Source organism: Coregonus lavaretus (assembly GCF_964263955.1).
Source record: "Coregonus lavaretus genome assembly, contig: HAP1_SCAFFOLD_3513, whole genome shotgun sequence".
Lineage (NCBI taxonomy): Eukaryota > Metazoa > Chordata > Actinopteri > Salmoniformes > Salmonidae > Coregonus > Coregonus lavaretus.
Genome location: NW_028156122.1, coordinates 45,382 through 62,212, shown reverse-complemented (window position 1 = coordinate 62,212; position 16,831 = coordinate 45,382). Strand labels below are relative to the sequence as shown.

At 43.3% G+C, this 16,831-nt stretch overlaps 1 protein-coding gene across 1 annotated transcript in view; it reads right to left on the bottom strand.

Moving 5' to 3' along the window:
* Positions 1-2,241: 2,241 nt before the first annotated feature.
* The window catches only part of LOC311126759 (CBP80/20-dependent translation initiation factor-like), a gene marked incomplete at its 3' end in the record, with an annotated part of 31,036 nt that continues 16,446 nt past the window's right edge, over positions 2,242-16,831 (bottom strand). The window contains exons 2-3 of the mRNA XM_084200743.1: positions 7,332-7,569; positions 2,242-2,313 (exon numbers count right to left, since the gene is read on the bottom strand). Coding sequence (XP_084056869.1) covers positions 2,242-2,313; positions 7,332-7,514 — 255 coding nt within the window. The remainder of the gene's footprint in view (positions 2,314-7,331; positions 7,570-16,831) is intronic.

Here is a 16,831-nt window from a genome sequence, read left to right as displayed (position 1 = left end):
CTTGAATGGAGCTCTCCCGCTCTATTCTAGCTATCAGCCCCCGTAATGTGATGGCCTCCTCTCTTACCCTGCAGATCCGATCCTTCTCTCGGCACTCCTCCTCCAGTAAGGACTCCTCCGGGAGCCCCCACGAGTTAGGGAACAGAAACTCATCGTCGTCGTCATTCTCCTACTCCTCAGTATAAAACTGTTCCCACTCTTCTTCCCATGGTCGTAGGGACTCAACCTGGAACCCCACCGGGTGCAGTGGTCGGGGCTCTTCTCTCTCTCTCGCTCCCCGACCACTCCTTTAGCCCCCTCCTGGGCACGCTGCTTGGTCCGTGTTTGGTGGGATCTTCTGTCACGTTCGTTTAAGGACGGGTCAGACCAAGGCGCAGCGTGAAATGCGTACATGTTTATTTCAACGATAAACACACGAACAAAACAACAAACCAACGAAACGTGAAGTCCTCAGGCTAAACACAATACAAGCCTCTAACACGGAACAAGATCCCACAACTAAAGATTGCAAACAGGCTGCCTAAGTATGATCCCCAATCAGAGACAACGAGCGACAGCTGTCTCTGATTGGGGATCACACCCGGCCAAACATAGAAATACAACACCTAGAATGAGAACTTAGAAATAACAACATAGAACTCCACACCCTGACTCAACATACTAGAGTCCCATAAGTCAGGGCGTGACACTCGCAAAGTTTGCGTTTCCTTCTCATTTATCTTGTCAAAGTATTGTCATACAGGACTTAGTTGCTGTCGCTTGTCTTTCTCTGCCATTTTTCCAACTGTTAATGATTATGACGTAGTGGTGTGGAGTTGACTCTTCCTCGACTCCTTGCACGTCGACTCCCGGTGTCGACTCCCATTTCTGAGCGTCAACATCCGATTCCAATAGGAATCGACTCCTAAGATTCAGTATTTTTGGAACAGAGGAGACTGATTAGTTGCCGTACTTCCGAGAACACAAACACTCACATCTTTCATAGCGAGCTAGCGAGGGACGGAGACAGAGAGGGGAGGGGCACAGTATAGGCAGGTCGGCCACCAGACAGACAGTCAGAACCATACACTAGGCCCATCTATCAGTATAGGCAGGTCGGCCACCAGGCAGACAGTCAGAACCGTGCACTAGGCCCATCAATCAGCAATCAAAAGGTGCATTTCGCAATGGAATGCTGTATTTCACAATTTATTGGCTTGCAAAGTCTCGCAACTTCAGTAAAGCAGTGCCTATAGTCAATGAATAGGCTAGGATATTGAGATGAGCGAGATGCAACACTTCACTCTCACACAGTCACACACAGTATCTGCGCATGTGTACGGGTTCACTTCACGCTGTTCATGGTGTGGTAGCCAGGGCACCAAGATAGCGGAGAAGTTGAGCCTCACGCTTCAACGCTCTTAGTTGTTGCGGAAACTGACCCACAATGCTGTTTACTTTCTACCTTTAGAATTACCCAACTTTCCCCTTTACAGCCTATTGTCTAGTTAGGCTATAACACGGAAAATTATGTTTTGTGATAACTGCACTGTGATTTACATTTTGTGGAAAAAATACTAAAAACATTTTTTTTTTAGTTTTTAGTTAGGGTTTTTTCTTATCATTAAAGAACCTAATATCGTTTAAAGGTTTTAACATTTAAACGTTCACACCCCTAGTTAGACCTACAATTTGCAAATGATGAAAACTTGTCTTTATCCATCCTACACTTCAGCAGAGCCTCGGACTGAGGTATGTCATCATCAGAAATTAAATAAGTTACATTCAAAATGCATCTGCTCTCTTTTAGTATAGCACTTCCCTTTGACGGTTGTGTCCTATGGGCATTTGCTATATAAGCAGACAAGTGGATACCCAATGAAACAGAAGTAAAGTCTGTGATGTATGTATTTTTAACTGGAGCCATACGATAGTAACCTTGGTCCTTTGTAGCTCAATTGGTAGAGCATGGCGCTTGTAACGCCAGGGTAGTGGGTTCAATCCCCGGGACCACCCATACGTAAAAATTTAAGCACACGACTGTAAGTCGCTTTTGATTAAAGCGTCTGCTAAATGGCATATTATTATTATTATTTGTTGTCATTGAGAGCTCGTTTCCACCCTGGTCAATGACAGGGTTGGGTTGGGAGGGAGGAGGAAAGGGGACTCAGCACAGCTGTGTGTAACTGCACTATCCAGGGACCCGACCTCATCCTCAGCCAGCCTGTATGCCAAATACTGTCCAGACACACAGGAACTCACCGGTTTGGTGGAGCCCCTCCCCCGTGAGGATGACCAACTCCCATCTTTCTTGTCATTGCAGTCCTCTGTCCACTAGGTGAGAGAGAGAGAGCAGGAAGAGGAAGTTAGAAAGGGCATGAAGAGAGAATTATTTGTTTTACACAATTCTGTCCTGGTGTAATGAATGACACTCCTCCCTCTGCTTACCAGCTGGTCAATGTTGTCCCCTAATTTTAGCTTGGCTATTTTGTGAATGCTGCTCAGCTTGGAATGTATCCCATGGGGTAAACTACCCCAGTTGTCTGTGTATTTATGTATGGGAGCAGCCAGGTTTGGGTTTCAGTGCAATAGGACAATCTACAGATGTTTTAATAGCTGCATTATCATAACAGCATGACCTTGATTATTTCTAATACATTTACATTTATTGTAGCCATGTTGGCTCTGGTTCATCAGCCATGACCGTTATCATTACTGTAGCCATGTTGGCTCTTAATCTTTGGCCATGACCGTTATCATTACTGTAGCCATGTTGGCTCTTAATCTTTAGCAATGACCGTTATCATTACTGTAGCCATGTTGGCTCTTAATCTTTGGCCATGACCGTTATCATTACTGTACAAGGCTCAACATTAACGCTTGTCCACTTGCCCGGGGAAAGTAAAACAAATTGTTAGACAAGCAGATTATAGATTTAAATTGTCAGAATGGACAAAAAAAAAAAAACACGCAAAAATCAATATCAAACAATTAGGCTACTCCAATCAGAATTGGATCAAAGTGTCCTCCAGATGTGATGTGTTAATTACTGTAGGCCTACAGGCACGAGCAGTCTTTCAATCATACAGTCGCAAGATGCGTTTCTGAGATCAAAGAGAGGCTAGTTGCGTGTTCGCATTTGTTGATATTCATTTTTAGTTAGTGAGTTACAGCTCATATTTTTCAGCAATGAAAATCCTGGAAAAGTCATGGTGTGTGCATTGTGTTTTAGGTTATTGTCCTGCTGAAAGGTGAATTAATCGCCCAGTGTCTGGTGGAAAGCAGACAACCAGGTTTTCATCTAGGATTTTGCCTGTGCTTAGCTCGATTCAATTTATGTTTTTATCCTGAAAAACTCCCCAGTTCTTAACGATTACAAGCATACCCCTAACATGATGCAGCCACCACTATCATGCACTGTCATACTATTATGCAGCCACCACTATGATTGAAAATATGGAGAGTGGTACTCAGTAATGCCATACCAGGCGGTGATGCAACCAGTCAGGATGCTCTCAGTTGCACCATCGAGAGCATCCTGACTGGTTGCATCACCGCCTGGTATGGCAACTGCTCGGTCTCCGACCGCAAGGCACTACAGAGGGTAGTGCGTACGGCCCAGTACATCACTAGGGCCAAGCATCCTGCCATCCAGGACCTCTATACAAGGCGGTGTCAGAGGAAGGCCCTAAAAATTGTCAAATACTCCAGCCCTCTAGTCATAGACTGTTCTCTCTGCTACCGCACGGCAAGCGGTACCGGAGCGCCAAGTCTAGGTCCAAAAGGCTTCTTAACAGCTTCTACCCCCAAGCCATAAGACTCCTGAACAGCTAATCATGGCTACCCGGACTATTTGCACTGCCCCCCCCCACCCCCACCCCATCCCCCTCTTTTACGCTGCTGCTACTCTGTTTACTATTTATGCATAGTCACTTTAACTCTACCCACATGTACATATTACCTCAATTACCTCGACTAGCCGGTGCCCCTGCACATTGACTCTGTACCCCCCTGTATATAGCCTCCCTACTGTTATTTTATTTTACTGCTGCTCTTTAGTTATTTGCGTTTATTTTTTAACTTATCTATTTTTTACTTAACACTTTTTATTTTGTTCTTTTTTTAACTGCATTGTTGGTTAAGGACTTGTAAGTAAGCATTTCACTGTAATGTCTACACCTGTTGTATTCGGCACATGTGGCAAATAACATTTGATTTGATTTGATAATGTTTTGTATTGGATTTGCCCCAAACATAACACTTTGTACTGAGGACAAAAAGTGAAATGCTTTGCCACATTTTTAGCAGTATTACTTTAGTGTCTTGTTGCAAACAGGATGCATGTTTTGGAATGTTGTATTCTGTACAGGCTTCCTTCTTTTCACTCTGTCAATTAAGTTTGTATTGTGGAGTAACTACAATGGTGTTGATCCATCCTCAGTTTTCTCCTATCACAGCCATTAAACTTTGTATCCGTTTTAAAGTCACCATTGGCCTCATGGTGAAATCCCTGAGCGGTTTCCTTCCTCTCCGGCAAATGAGATAGGAAGGACGCCTGTATCTTTGTAGTGACTGGGTGTATTGACACACTATCCAAAGTGTAATTAATAACTTCACCATGCTCAAAGGGATATGCAATGGTCTGCTTATGTTTTTTAAAATCAAATCTACCAATAGGTGCCCCCTTCTTTGTGAGACATTGGAAAATCTCGCTGGTGTTTGTGGTTGAATCTGTTTGAAATTCACTGCTTACAGTTAATTGTATGTGTGGGGTACAGAGATGAGGTAGTCACTCAAAAATCATGTTAAACACTATTATTGCACACAGTGAGTCCATGCAACTTATTATATGACTTGTTAAGCAAATATTTACTCCTGAACTTATTTAGGCTTGCCATAACAAAGGGGTTAAATACTTATTGACTCAAGACATTTCAGCTTATCATTTTTTATTAATTTGCACAAAATTGTAAAAACATAATTTCAGGTTATTGTGTGGAGGCCAGTGACAAAAAAAATCTAAATGTTATCCATTTTAAATTCAGGCTGCAACTCAACAAAATGTGGAAAAAGTCAAGGGGTGTGAATACTTTCTGAAGGCACTGTAATGGCTTTCTGCCAGAAGTCAAAGAGGTCTGGATGAGTTCTGTACAGCTGCCATTTTGTCCCTGTGCTTCCAACTAATGTTTTCTTCCTCCTCCGTTCTCCCCTCTGCTCCGTGTACACATGCTGCTCTTCCTTCAGAAAATCATGCATCACAACTTTGTTCATTTGCACAATTTCTCTCATTCACTTTCGGTTGTAGATGTCCACGCTCACCAAAAATTACATTAGGTATCTACTAGCTTTGCTTGTATAACTTTATGAGCTGGATTTGCTATTTGTTTAGCTAACAGCGTCTATGTGATTTCGCTTTCAGTTTGTGCTAATTTTGTTAGCATTCTGGTAAGAGAGGCCTAATGGGCATTTCTTGCGTTTTTAGCACTCCCTTGTGTGCTATGCCGGTAATACCATAAATCCCAGTATGAGAAAAGGACGGTATGAAAATATGAAAATCAGGATACTGCCCAAGCCTATTAGGAAAACCATCTTAATATTGAGTTGCACTCCCTTTTGCCCTCAGAATAGCCTCAATTCGTTGGGGCATGGACTCTACAAGGTGTCGAAAGCATTCCACAGGGATGCTGGTTGTGTCAAGTTGGCTGGATGTCCTTTGGGGTGGTGGACCATTCTTGACACACAAGGGAAACTGTTGAGCGTGAAAAACCCAGCAGCGTTGTAGTTCTTGACACACTCAAACTGGTGCGCCTGGCACCTACTACCATACCCTGTTCAAAAGGCACTTAAATATTTTGTCTTGCCCATTCCCCCTCTGAATGGCACACATACACAATCCATGTCTAAATTGTCTCAAGGCTTAAAAATCCTTCTTTAACCTGTCTCCTCCCATTCATCTACACTGATTGAAGTGGATTTAACAAGTGACATCAATAAGGGAGCATAGCTTTCCCCTGGATTTACCTGATCAGTCTGTCATGGAAAGATCAGGTGTTCCTAATGTTTTGTACACTAAGTGTAGATAGCCAATTCAAAACATATTGTGTAGTTCGGCTAGTTCTCGCGCTAGTTAACTATTTAGCTATTATTTGGTTGTCATTGTACTATTGCAGGGTGGCCAACCATCCTCCAGGAGAGCTCAGCAGAGCTACTAGGTGTGCAGGCTTTTACTCTAGCCCTGCTCTAACACACCACATTGTAAAAAATCAGCTGCTCAACAGGACCTTGATAAGCTGACTGATGTGTTTGAGCAGGGTTGGATCAAAATCCTGCATATCCAGTAGCTCTTCAGATGGACGGTTGACGGACCACGTGTTTTATACAGTAGCCTATCAGTGCAGTATTATTATTATTGTTGTTGTCGTTGTATTTTCCCCCCTTTACCTCCCCAATCACTGCAACTCCCCAACGGGCTCGGGAGGCCAAGGTTGAGACATGCGTCCCCCAAAACATGACCCTCCCCTAACCCGGACGACGCTGGGCCAGTTATGTGCCGCCCTTTGGGACTCCCGATCACGGCCGGTTGTGACACAGCCCGGGATCGAACCCGGGTCTGTAGTGGCGCAGCGGTCTAAGGCACTGCATCGCAGTGGCGCGCCGGGATCACAGTGCTGCACTGTGATGCAGTGCCTTAGACCGCTGCGCCACTCGGGAGGCCCTTCAGTGCAGTATTTGACTTTGTGGGGGGTTAAGTGCCTTGCTCAAGGCCACACCGGCAGGAGATATAATACATGGTATCAGAGACCGGCATCCTTCCATTGTCAATACCAGTGATAATAATGAATGTTATTTTGTGAAGTGGTTCCTTGCATCTTACAACACAATTTTCTGTCACCTAAGTGACTAGAGTTTTTTGGGCAAGTAAAAAATTCAGTCCTACTTGTCCAAAGGACAAGTGACTAAAAAAGTGAACGTCAAGCCCTGCTGTAGCCATGTTGGCTCTTAATCTTTGGCCATGACCGTTATCATTACTGTAGCCATGTTGGCTCTTACTCTTTAGCCATGACCGTTATCATTACTGTAGTCATGTTGGCTCTTAATCTTTGGCCATGACCGTTATCATTACTGTAGCCATGTTGGCTCTTAATCTTTAGCCATGACCGTTATCATTACTGTAGCCATGTTGGCTCTTACTCTTTAGCAATGACCGTTATCATTACTGTAGCCATGTTGGCTCTTAATCTTTAGCAATGACCGTTATCATTACTGTAGCCATGTTGGCTCTTAATCTTTAGCAATGACCGTTATCATCAATGTTGCCATTTTATCTCTGGTCCCTTTCAGCATTAGCTAACCTGTGAGATGTGGGACTTGGGCTTGTTGTCTCCGTCCAGGTCTGTCTCGTTCTTATCTCCCAGCAGGCCTTGCACCTGGTACTCCAGCACGTAGCTGTCGATGAAGCGCTCCAGCTCCTCGATCTCCTGCGAGCGCGTGCTGCCAGCCTCTGAGGATGCGGACGCCACCGACGAGTTCTCCATGGCGACCTGCTGCCTGCCACCTGGCGAGGGAGGGAGGGAGGGAGGAGGGAGGGACCTGCAGAGAGAAATGGCGTATTTGTAAACAAAACAAAACCAGGCGACAGCCTCTCCACATCACTTCACCATGTTGAGTCAAGAAACTTTAAGTTAATGAGTCAATCAGATATAGATTTTGTTTTCATTCATGACTTCATTCAAAAACGTACCTTCAGGAAAACAGCAAAGAAAAGTAAGGCTACAGTGAACGTCAAATCAACACCCCCGCCCATTGACAAGAGGGCAGTTCTGTTTACAATACTCCACCAGCAGGGGGAGCCACACTGTTTACATCCCAGACAGTTGGCCGTGGCCCTCAGTCTAAAGGTGTGTGCGTTCTTCCCAGCCGAAACCGTTTGGAACAGTTTGTGCATATATTATGACGACATTTTGTGATGTTTTTGTTAGTTTTAGACCACGGCAAGGTTTTTTTTCCGGTTGATCGGGCACACAACCTTTTTTCTTGGGGCAAGACGAAGTCGGTAGCCAAAGTCTATGCTCCCTCATCGGCGATTGGCCTACGCCCCACTCGTTGGGTTCGCCTAGCCGAGTTCGACTAGGTGCCAGCCGAACTGAAGAATGCTGACGCCTTTACTCCGCCACCCATACCCAGCAGGCAGGAGAACAACAGTCTAGTTCCAGTCTGCTCCACCTCCAAACCTTGTCCTCAGCCCAGACCAAGTCAGTTATGAAACAGGACAGCTTGGTCTCACCTTCTAACCTTGTCCTCAGCCCAGACCAAGTCAGTTATGAAACAGGACAGCTTGGTCTCACCTTCTAACCTTGTCCTCAGCCCAGACCAAGTCAGTTATGAAACAGGACAGCTTGGTCTCACCTTCTAACCTTGTCCCCAGCCCAGACCAAGTAAGTTATGAAACAGGACAGCTTGGTCTCACCTTCTAACCTTGTCCTCAGCCCAGACCAAGTCAGTTATGAAACAGGACAGCTTGGTCTCACCTCCAAACCTTGTCCTCAGCCCAGACCAAGTCAGTTATGAAACAGGATAGCTTGGTCTCACCTCCAAACCTTGTCCTCAGCCCAGACCAAGTCAGTTATGAAACAGGACAGCTTGGTCTCACCTCCAAACCTTGTCCTCAGCCCAGACCAAGTCAGTTATGAAACAGGACAGCTTGGTCTCACCTTCTAACCTTGTCCCCAGCCCAGACCAAGTCAGTTATGAAACAGGACAGCTTGGTCTCACCTTCTAACCTTGTCCCCAGCCCAGACCAAGTCAGTTATGAAACAGGACAGCTTGGTCTCACCTCCAAACCTTGTCCTCAGCCCAGACCAAGTCAGTTATGAAACAGGACAGCTTGGTCTCACCTCCAAACCTTGTCCTCAGCCCAGACCAAGTCAGTTATGAAACAGGACAGCTTGGTCTCACCTCCAAACCTTGTCCTCAGCCCAGACCAAGTCAGTTATGAAACAGGACAGCTTGGTCTCACCTCCAAACCTTGTCCTCAGCCCAGACCAAGTCAGTAAGTCAGTTATGAAACAGGACAGCTTGGTCTCACCTTCTAACCTTGTCCTCAGCCCAGACCAAGTCAGTTATGAAACAGGACAGCTTGGTCTCACCTTCTAACCTTGTCCCCAGCCCAGACCAAGTCAGTTATGAAACAGGACAGCTTGGTCTCACCTTCTAACCTTGTCCTCAGCCCAGACCAAGTCAGTTATGAAACAGGACAGCTTGGTCTCACCTTCTAACCTTGTCCTCAGCCCAGACCAAGTCAGTTATGACACAGGACAGCTTGGTCTCACCTTCTAACCTTGTCCTCAGCCCAGACCAAGTCAGTTATGAAACAGGACAGCTTGGTCTCACCTTCTAACCTTGTCCTCAGCCCAGACCAAGTCAGTTATGAAACAGGACAGCTTGGTCTCACCTTCTAACCTTGTCCCCAGCCCAGACCAAGTCAGTTATGAAACAGGACAGCTTGGTCTCACCTTCTAACCTTGTCCCCAGGCCAGACCAAGTCAGTTATGAAACAGTACAGCTTGGTCTCACCTTCTAACCTTGTCCTCAGCCCAGACCAAGTCAGTTATGAAACAGGACAGCTTGGTCTCACCTTCTAACCTTGTCCTCAGCCCAGACCAAGTCAGTTATGAAACAGGACAGCTTTGTCCCTCTACAGGGGTTCCCCTAAGACCTCTTTGGCTTAGAACCCAGCCTCTATCACCCCTTTCTTCCTTCCCAACTCTACCTCTCCTTCCCAGTCTGTGATCTGACAGTGAAGTGCCTGTGTTGGTGGTCACATGACTGAGGCCTGCTGCTAAGCTTATTTACATCACTACCCTACCTGAGTACTGGCCAGGTCACGCCAGGTTTAATTATAGGAGCAGAGCAGCCTGCATAGTGGTATAGTGGTAGGCCAATGTTCAGGCCTGCCTGAGGCCATTGTTTTGGTTTTAGTTTAGCTATTCAATGCACACAACTAATAAATCAAGACAGCTAATAAATGTCATACATCAAATAAGGGCACATAGAGTAGCCTACATACACACAACCAATTAATAGGGGAGAAATTGCACACAGTAACATCACTACACCACAGACTGATAAATGCCTCTTGTTCCTGTGCCTTGAAGTAATAATGCTCTTCTCCCCACACTATAGCTGCTGGGCCTAGAGGTTTCAATCTCACTGTTTGTGTCAATATGATCCACTCATACCACGGCCTGATTAGCATTGCGGATTAAGCTAATGCTAACTCCACTGATGGCTAGTCTCATTCACCAGTTGACCATAGAGAGAGGAAGCCTGGCACACAAAGCTAACTAGAAGTCAAACACAAGGCTAAAACCGAGGGCTAACAGTTAAGTGTTTTGTTGAACGAGCCCCTGCGAGGGACAAGACTACACACCAAAGCCATACAGCAGGATGGGTACTAGGAGGGGAGAGGACAGGAGTAGAACACAGGAAATGACATGGTCTAAGTCAGCCTGCCCCGCTGTCTACTTTAACCCCCTAAGGTCTATGTCTGCGCCCCCGCAGGAATCAATTAGCATAATAAAGAAATCCTAATAAAAATCTGTCAGTTTAAGCTAGAGATATCATTGGATACGTCTCAATCCACCGCATCCGCCTATGTAACACTTTCACAACTGTGACAGAGGTGACAGAGATAGAGCAGTGTTTGTCAGACCATGAGACATCCTGAAAATCGGTCTTCTCACAAAATCGTCAGTAGCGTCCGAATGGTTTGGCCTACAAACTATTTTGACCCCTTTATGAGTACTCTGTTTTGCTCTACGACCCCCACAAGTGTCTTGGTACTCGTCTGAAGTCGGTACAGCCGATCTGCCAACTTCTGTCTGTATTGTCCGAACAGTTTGGGCTACACACTAATATGACCCCTCTGTGTAAAGGTGAGACTCTCACGTACATGTCGGTTGTTTTGCTCTAGGATGCCCACAGGCTTCATAATGCTCGTCTGAAGGTCCCCCGTACCAGTCGAAACAAATTCATGGAAGTATATATGGAGACTGTTTAGTGACTAAAATAAGGAGTTAATAACAAAAGGTTTCCTGATCGTTCTTATATCTCTCAGATATAGGATAGACACTTCAGACCAAACTTTATAAAACATTTTTGGGGGGACTATATATTATTCCATGTAGTGAATCTGTTATTCAATGCGTTTGTATGGGCTAATAGCAGTAAGGCTGAATAACAATGTTTTTTTATAGGTTCTTATTCTTCAAGGGGTTTAAAAATTCAAAATCAAATAGCAAAATGATCCTTGGTATGACCTTCTTAAAACAATTCCATATAGCTTAGTACAGTGGGGAAAAAAAGTATTTAGTCAGCCACCAATTGTGCAAGTTCTCCCACTTAAAAAGATGAGGCCTGTAATTTTCATCATAGGTACACGTCAACTATGACAGACAAATTGAGAAAAAAAATTCCAGGAAATCACATTGTAGGATTTTTAATGAATATATTTGCAAATTATGGTGGAAAATAAGTATTTGGTCACCTACAAACAAGCAAGATTTCTGGCTCTCACAGACCTGTAACTTCTTCTTTAAGAGGCTCCTCTGTCCTCCACTCGTTACCTGTATTAATGGCACCTGTTTGAACTTGTTATCAGTATAAAAGACACCTGTCCACAACCTCAAACAGTCACACTCCAAACTCCACTATGGCCAAGAACGGTGAGCAAAAACCCAGAACCACACGGGGGGACCTAGTGAATGACCTGCAGAGAGCTGGGACCAAAGTAACAAAGCCTACCATCAGTAACACACTACGCCGCCAGGGACTCAAATCCTGCAGTGCCAGACGTGTCCCCCTGCTTAAGCCAGTACATGTCCAGGCCCGTCTGAAGTTTGTTAGAGTGCATTTGGATGATCCAGAAGAGAATTGGGAGAATGTCATATGGTCAGATGAAACCAAAATGTAACTTTTTGGTAAAAACTCAACTCGTCGTGTTTGGAGGACAAAGAATGCTGAGTTGCATCCAAAGAACACCATACCTACTGTGAAGCATGGGGGTGGAAACATCATGCTTTGGGGCTGTTTTTCTGCAAAGGGACCAGGGCGACTGATCCGTGTAAAGGAAAGAATGAATGGGGCCATGTATCGTGAGATTTTGAGTGAAAACCTCCTTCCATCAGCAAGGGCATTGAAGATGAAACGTGGCTGGGTCTTTCAGCATGACAATGATCCCAAACACACCGCCCGGGCAACGAAGGAGTGGCTTCGTAAGAAGCATTTCAAGGTCCTGGAGTGGCCTAGTCAGTCTCCAGATCTCAACCCGCATAGAAAATCTTTGGAGGGAGTTGAAAGTCCGTGTTGCCCAGCGACAGCCCCAAAACATCACTGCTCTAGAGGAGATCTGCATGGAGGAATGGGCCAAAATACCAGCAACAGTGTGTGAAAACCTTGTGATGACTTACAGAAAACATTTGACCTGTGTCATTGCCAACAAAGGGTATATAACAAAGTATTGAGAAACTTTTGTTATTGACCAAATACTTATTTTCCACCCTAATTTGCAAATAAATTAATGTGATCTTCTGGATTTTTTTTTCTCATTTTGTCTGTCATAGTTGACGTGTACCTATGATGAAAATTACAGGCCTCTCTCATCTTTTTAAGTGGGAGAACTTGCACAATTGGTGGCTGACTAAATACTTTTCTTCCCCACTGTAGACGTTGTTGAAGTTGTCCGAATGGAAAATCACAATTTCAAACAATTACTCCGATCAGAATTGGATAAAAGTGTCCTCCAGATGAAATGTGTCTCAATCTCTGCAGACCGCATCGGAATATAATTATTGTATTGCATTGAGAGACACGAGAGGTCTTTCCATCACATTTGTTGATATTCCTTTCTAGTTAGTGAGTTATTTGCATAGTTATAGCTAATTTCTGGTCAGCAAACAGGGTTCATACGGTCATGAAGTCGAGGAGGCAAGCGTACCTATTAAGCCCACTTCCATTTTTGGATTCACATTATTTTTTAAAGAAACATTTCCTGCTGTTTAATGTTTCAAATAATTCATATCTGATTGATATATCCATAACTATTCTAAGCACATCAGATGTTTTATTATTAAAGTTATTGACCGTTGTGTGGCCAATTTCAAAGCTACAAAAAAACTTTGGTGTTGAGGCTACCCTTAGATAAACACATTTTCCAGATATTTTTAGTACCTTCTCAGATAAGTGATCATACTTTATGTAAAATTAAGAGTTTAACGTTCTGATATATGCACATCATAGCATATTTAATGAGCATTCATTACTATTTATATGCCAATTGAAAACAAATGCATGTCACAGTCACACACTAACAAGAGAACTTGGAGAACAACTATAAGATAATAGATTTCAGACATTCACAGCTTAGATTTTTTTATGCATTTTGTCTTATTTTACTTTGAAATAATATACATAGATTTTTGTAAATTTGACATTCATCTCATGTGGCATTAAAGGGTACAACAGCACAAAAAGGACTCCCTCTACACAGAATGTAAAAGGAAATAAATATTGTTCAATATGACCAATAGTAACTTTGCATAATACAGTAGTCCATAGTGTATATTTATACCGAAAACCATAGGTTTCCAAATATTTTATGAGTAGACTTTGCTATTCTGTCTTTTTCATCATAAATCACTGTTGTTCCAATAAAGCCTAGTATGCTCCTATTAAGCCTGGTTTGCATTGAAATCACATGGGCATAGTGTGCTGATACCCACAACATTCAGTGAACATGAGCATAAATATTTAGCCATTAGCAGCATGTATTTAATATCATTGTCCTGTATCTGCCCTGCCCCTGTTTCGCAGCTTGCTCTCACTCTCTCCCCACTTTGAGCACTGGAGGGAAAGATGCATTCTGATAAGCGCAAGCATATGACAGTTGAGCAAGATTTCAAAAATGCAATTGCGGGTAAAACTTTTTTAAACAACTACTGTTACTGTTGTTAAAGAGAGGGGAGTGTCTGCTTTGTGTCAGCATAAACAATATTTCTTAACACTAAATATTTAGGAAATACCACCACTTTTACTACCAGAGAATGACATTGAGATGATGCGCTAGCGGGACCGAGCAGAGCGCGCCATTTGCAGTGAATACATAGATGATATTTAGGCCTACCAATGGACAGTTTTTCTTGGACATTAAATGTACCTACTGTTAGATCAATTACATGGCTATCTAACAACAATATCATATTTAGGGTTAGCAATCTAGTTAATGTGTTTTGAGTTCCCACTTCCTCATCAGGTGGTGAATTATGAAGCATATAGCCTAGGCCAATATGCACAAATAAGATGCAGGCGAATTAATTTCTTAAGAGCAAAAAAAACAAATCTGATCATTCTGGATCCTATTTTGACATGCTGCACATCAAAATATCCATCATGCATTCCATGAACATGTTAGACGACATAGCACTTTTTTAATTTTTGTTATTTATTATTTTTAAAAAAAATGTATAGGGGGTAGATCAGCTTAATATTGCAGATAGATTGTAACTTCCATCAATGTAATTGTTTGCATCACTTCCAATCCCCCATGTTTTTATATATATATATATATATATAAAACTTCCTGATTTCTTATTTGTTTGCATGTTTGTCACACTTAAATGTTTCAGATAATCAAACAAATTTAAATATTAGTCAAAGATAACACAAGTAAACACAAAATGCAGTTTTGAAATGAAGGTCGTTATTATTAAGGGAAAACAAAATCCAAACCAACATGGCCCTGTGTGAAAAAGTGCTTGCCCCCCCTGTTATAACACAACTCAACTGTGGTTTATCACACCTGAGTTCAACCAAACTCTGCATTCCACAGTAAGAACATCATACCAAAGGTCAAGCATGGTGGTGGTGGTGTGATGGTTTGGGGATGCTTTGCTGCCTCAGGACCTGGACGACTTGCCTTAATAGAAGGAACCATGAATTCTGCTCTGTATCAGATAATTCTACAGGAGAATGTCAGACCATCCGTCTGTGAGCTGAAGCTGAAGCGCAGCTGGGTCATGCAGCAAGACAATGATCCAAAACACACAATCAAGTCTACATGAAAATTGCTAAAAAGCAACAAATTGGAAGTTTTGGAATGGCCTAGTCAAAGTCCAGACCTAATCCCAATTGAGATGTTGTGGCAGGACTTGAAACGAGCAGTTCATGCTTGAAAACCCACACGTCACGTCTGCATGGAAGAGTGGGCCAACATGCCTCCACAGCGACGTGAGAGACTGATCAACAACTACAGGAAGCATTTGGTTGGAGTCATTGCAGCTAAAGGTGGCACAACCAGTTATTGAGTGTAAGGGGGCAATTACTTTTTCACACAGGGGAACTGGGTGTTGCATAACTTTGTTTATGAAATAAATATGTAATTGTTGTGTTATTTGTTCACTTATGTTCCCTTTATCTAATATTAGGTTTTGGTTGAAGATCTGATAACATTCAGTATCACAAATATGCAAAAGTAGAGAAAATTAGAAAGGGGGCAAATACTTTTTCATAGCACTGTAGATGAGGTGTTGAATGGAGCTGAAGGATGGGACTAATAACAACAAGTTAACTATTGTAAAGCATACTGTGTCCAAAATAAGTATATAGGTTATAGGTTGAGAGCTTTTGTGAAAGAGCACAGTTAGAAAAATATGGCATATAGAAGCAAACCGGATGGACATCATGAAAATGATCAGAGGAAGTTCAGTAGTAAAAACAAACAAAATATAATTATTGTATAATTTGACTGTGTCCATAAAATGTATATAGTATGTATGGGCTGGAAGTAGAGGCCTAAGCATTGTTGTTCACTAGTTTACTCCAATTGGGGAAGGGGTGGTGGGGTTGGAAAGTAATGAAGGGAAATATAATTTAAAAAAGGATGTGTGTGTGTGTGTGTGTGTGTGTGTGTATATATTTGCGAGAAAAAAAAACATATGGGGGATTGGAAGTGATGCAGACAATTACATTGATGGAAGTTACAATCTATCTGAAATATTAAAGCTGATCTACCCCCCAAAAAAATAAATAAAAATAAAAATAAAAAAACGACAAGCCTTTATATACAGCGGGTACAGAGTCAATGTGCGGGGGTACAGGTTGGTCAAGGTAATTGAGGTACACCCCTACCTACAATTGTACATGTAGGGAGGGGTTAGCTACAGCCTGCTGCCTGCACTATCCTAACCTAGACTCCTGTCTGACAGAGTTAATGGAGCTGTGTTGATGTCCTACACAACAGTAGCAAGGAGCTGGGCTACATTCTGGGTGTTCATGCCTCATGTATACCTTCTATTTACCTTACTGGCGTAACGATTCCTAACAGTAACGTAACCCTTCATGGCATGCACACGCACGCTGCATGCTCGACCTCTAACTGCCTCATTGATGCAAATGACTACGCATGCAGACGTGTGTGTGTGTGTGTGTGTGTGTCGGTGCGTGTGCGCACTGCACAGACCCCACAGAAGACGACGTGCAGCATCTAACGGGACTGAGGCAGCAGAGCAGCGAGCGAGAGAGAGGGAGAAGCAGAATGACTATTACTCCCACCATCAGTACTGCAGCCCAGGCAGCATGGGAAGAGAGGCGGTCCAGGAAAGAGATACATCAGTGTCAGACACCCAATGCACAAAGAAAGAGAGAACGTGAACGTATGAGAGTACGCAGGAGAAAAAGACAAAGAAGGGTGGGCAATAGAGGGAGAGAAAGAGCGCCTTTGTGATGACCAATGAGCAAGGGACAGCGAGAAAGAACAAAGGACAGAGTGTGTGTCTGTCTTTCTCTCTCTCTCTGTGCT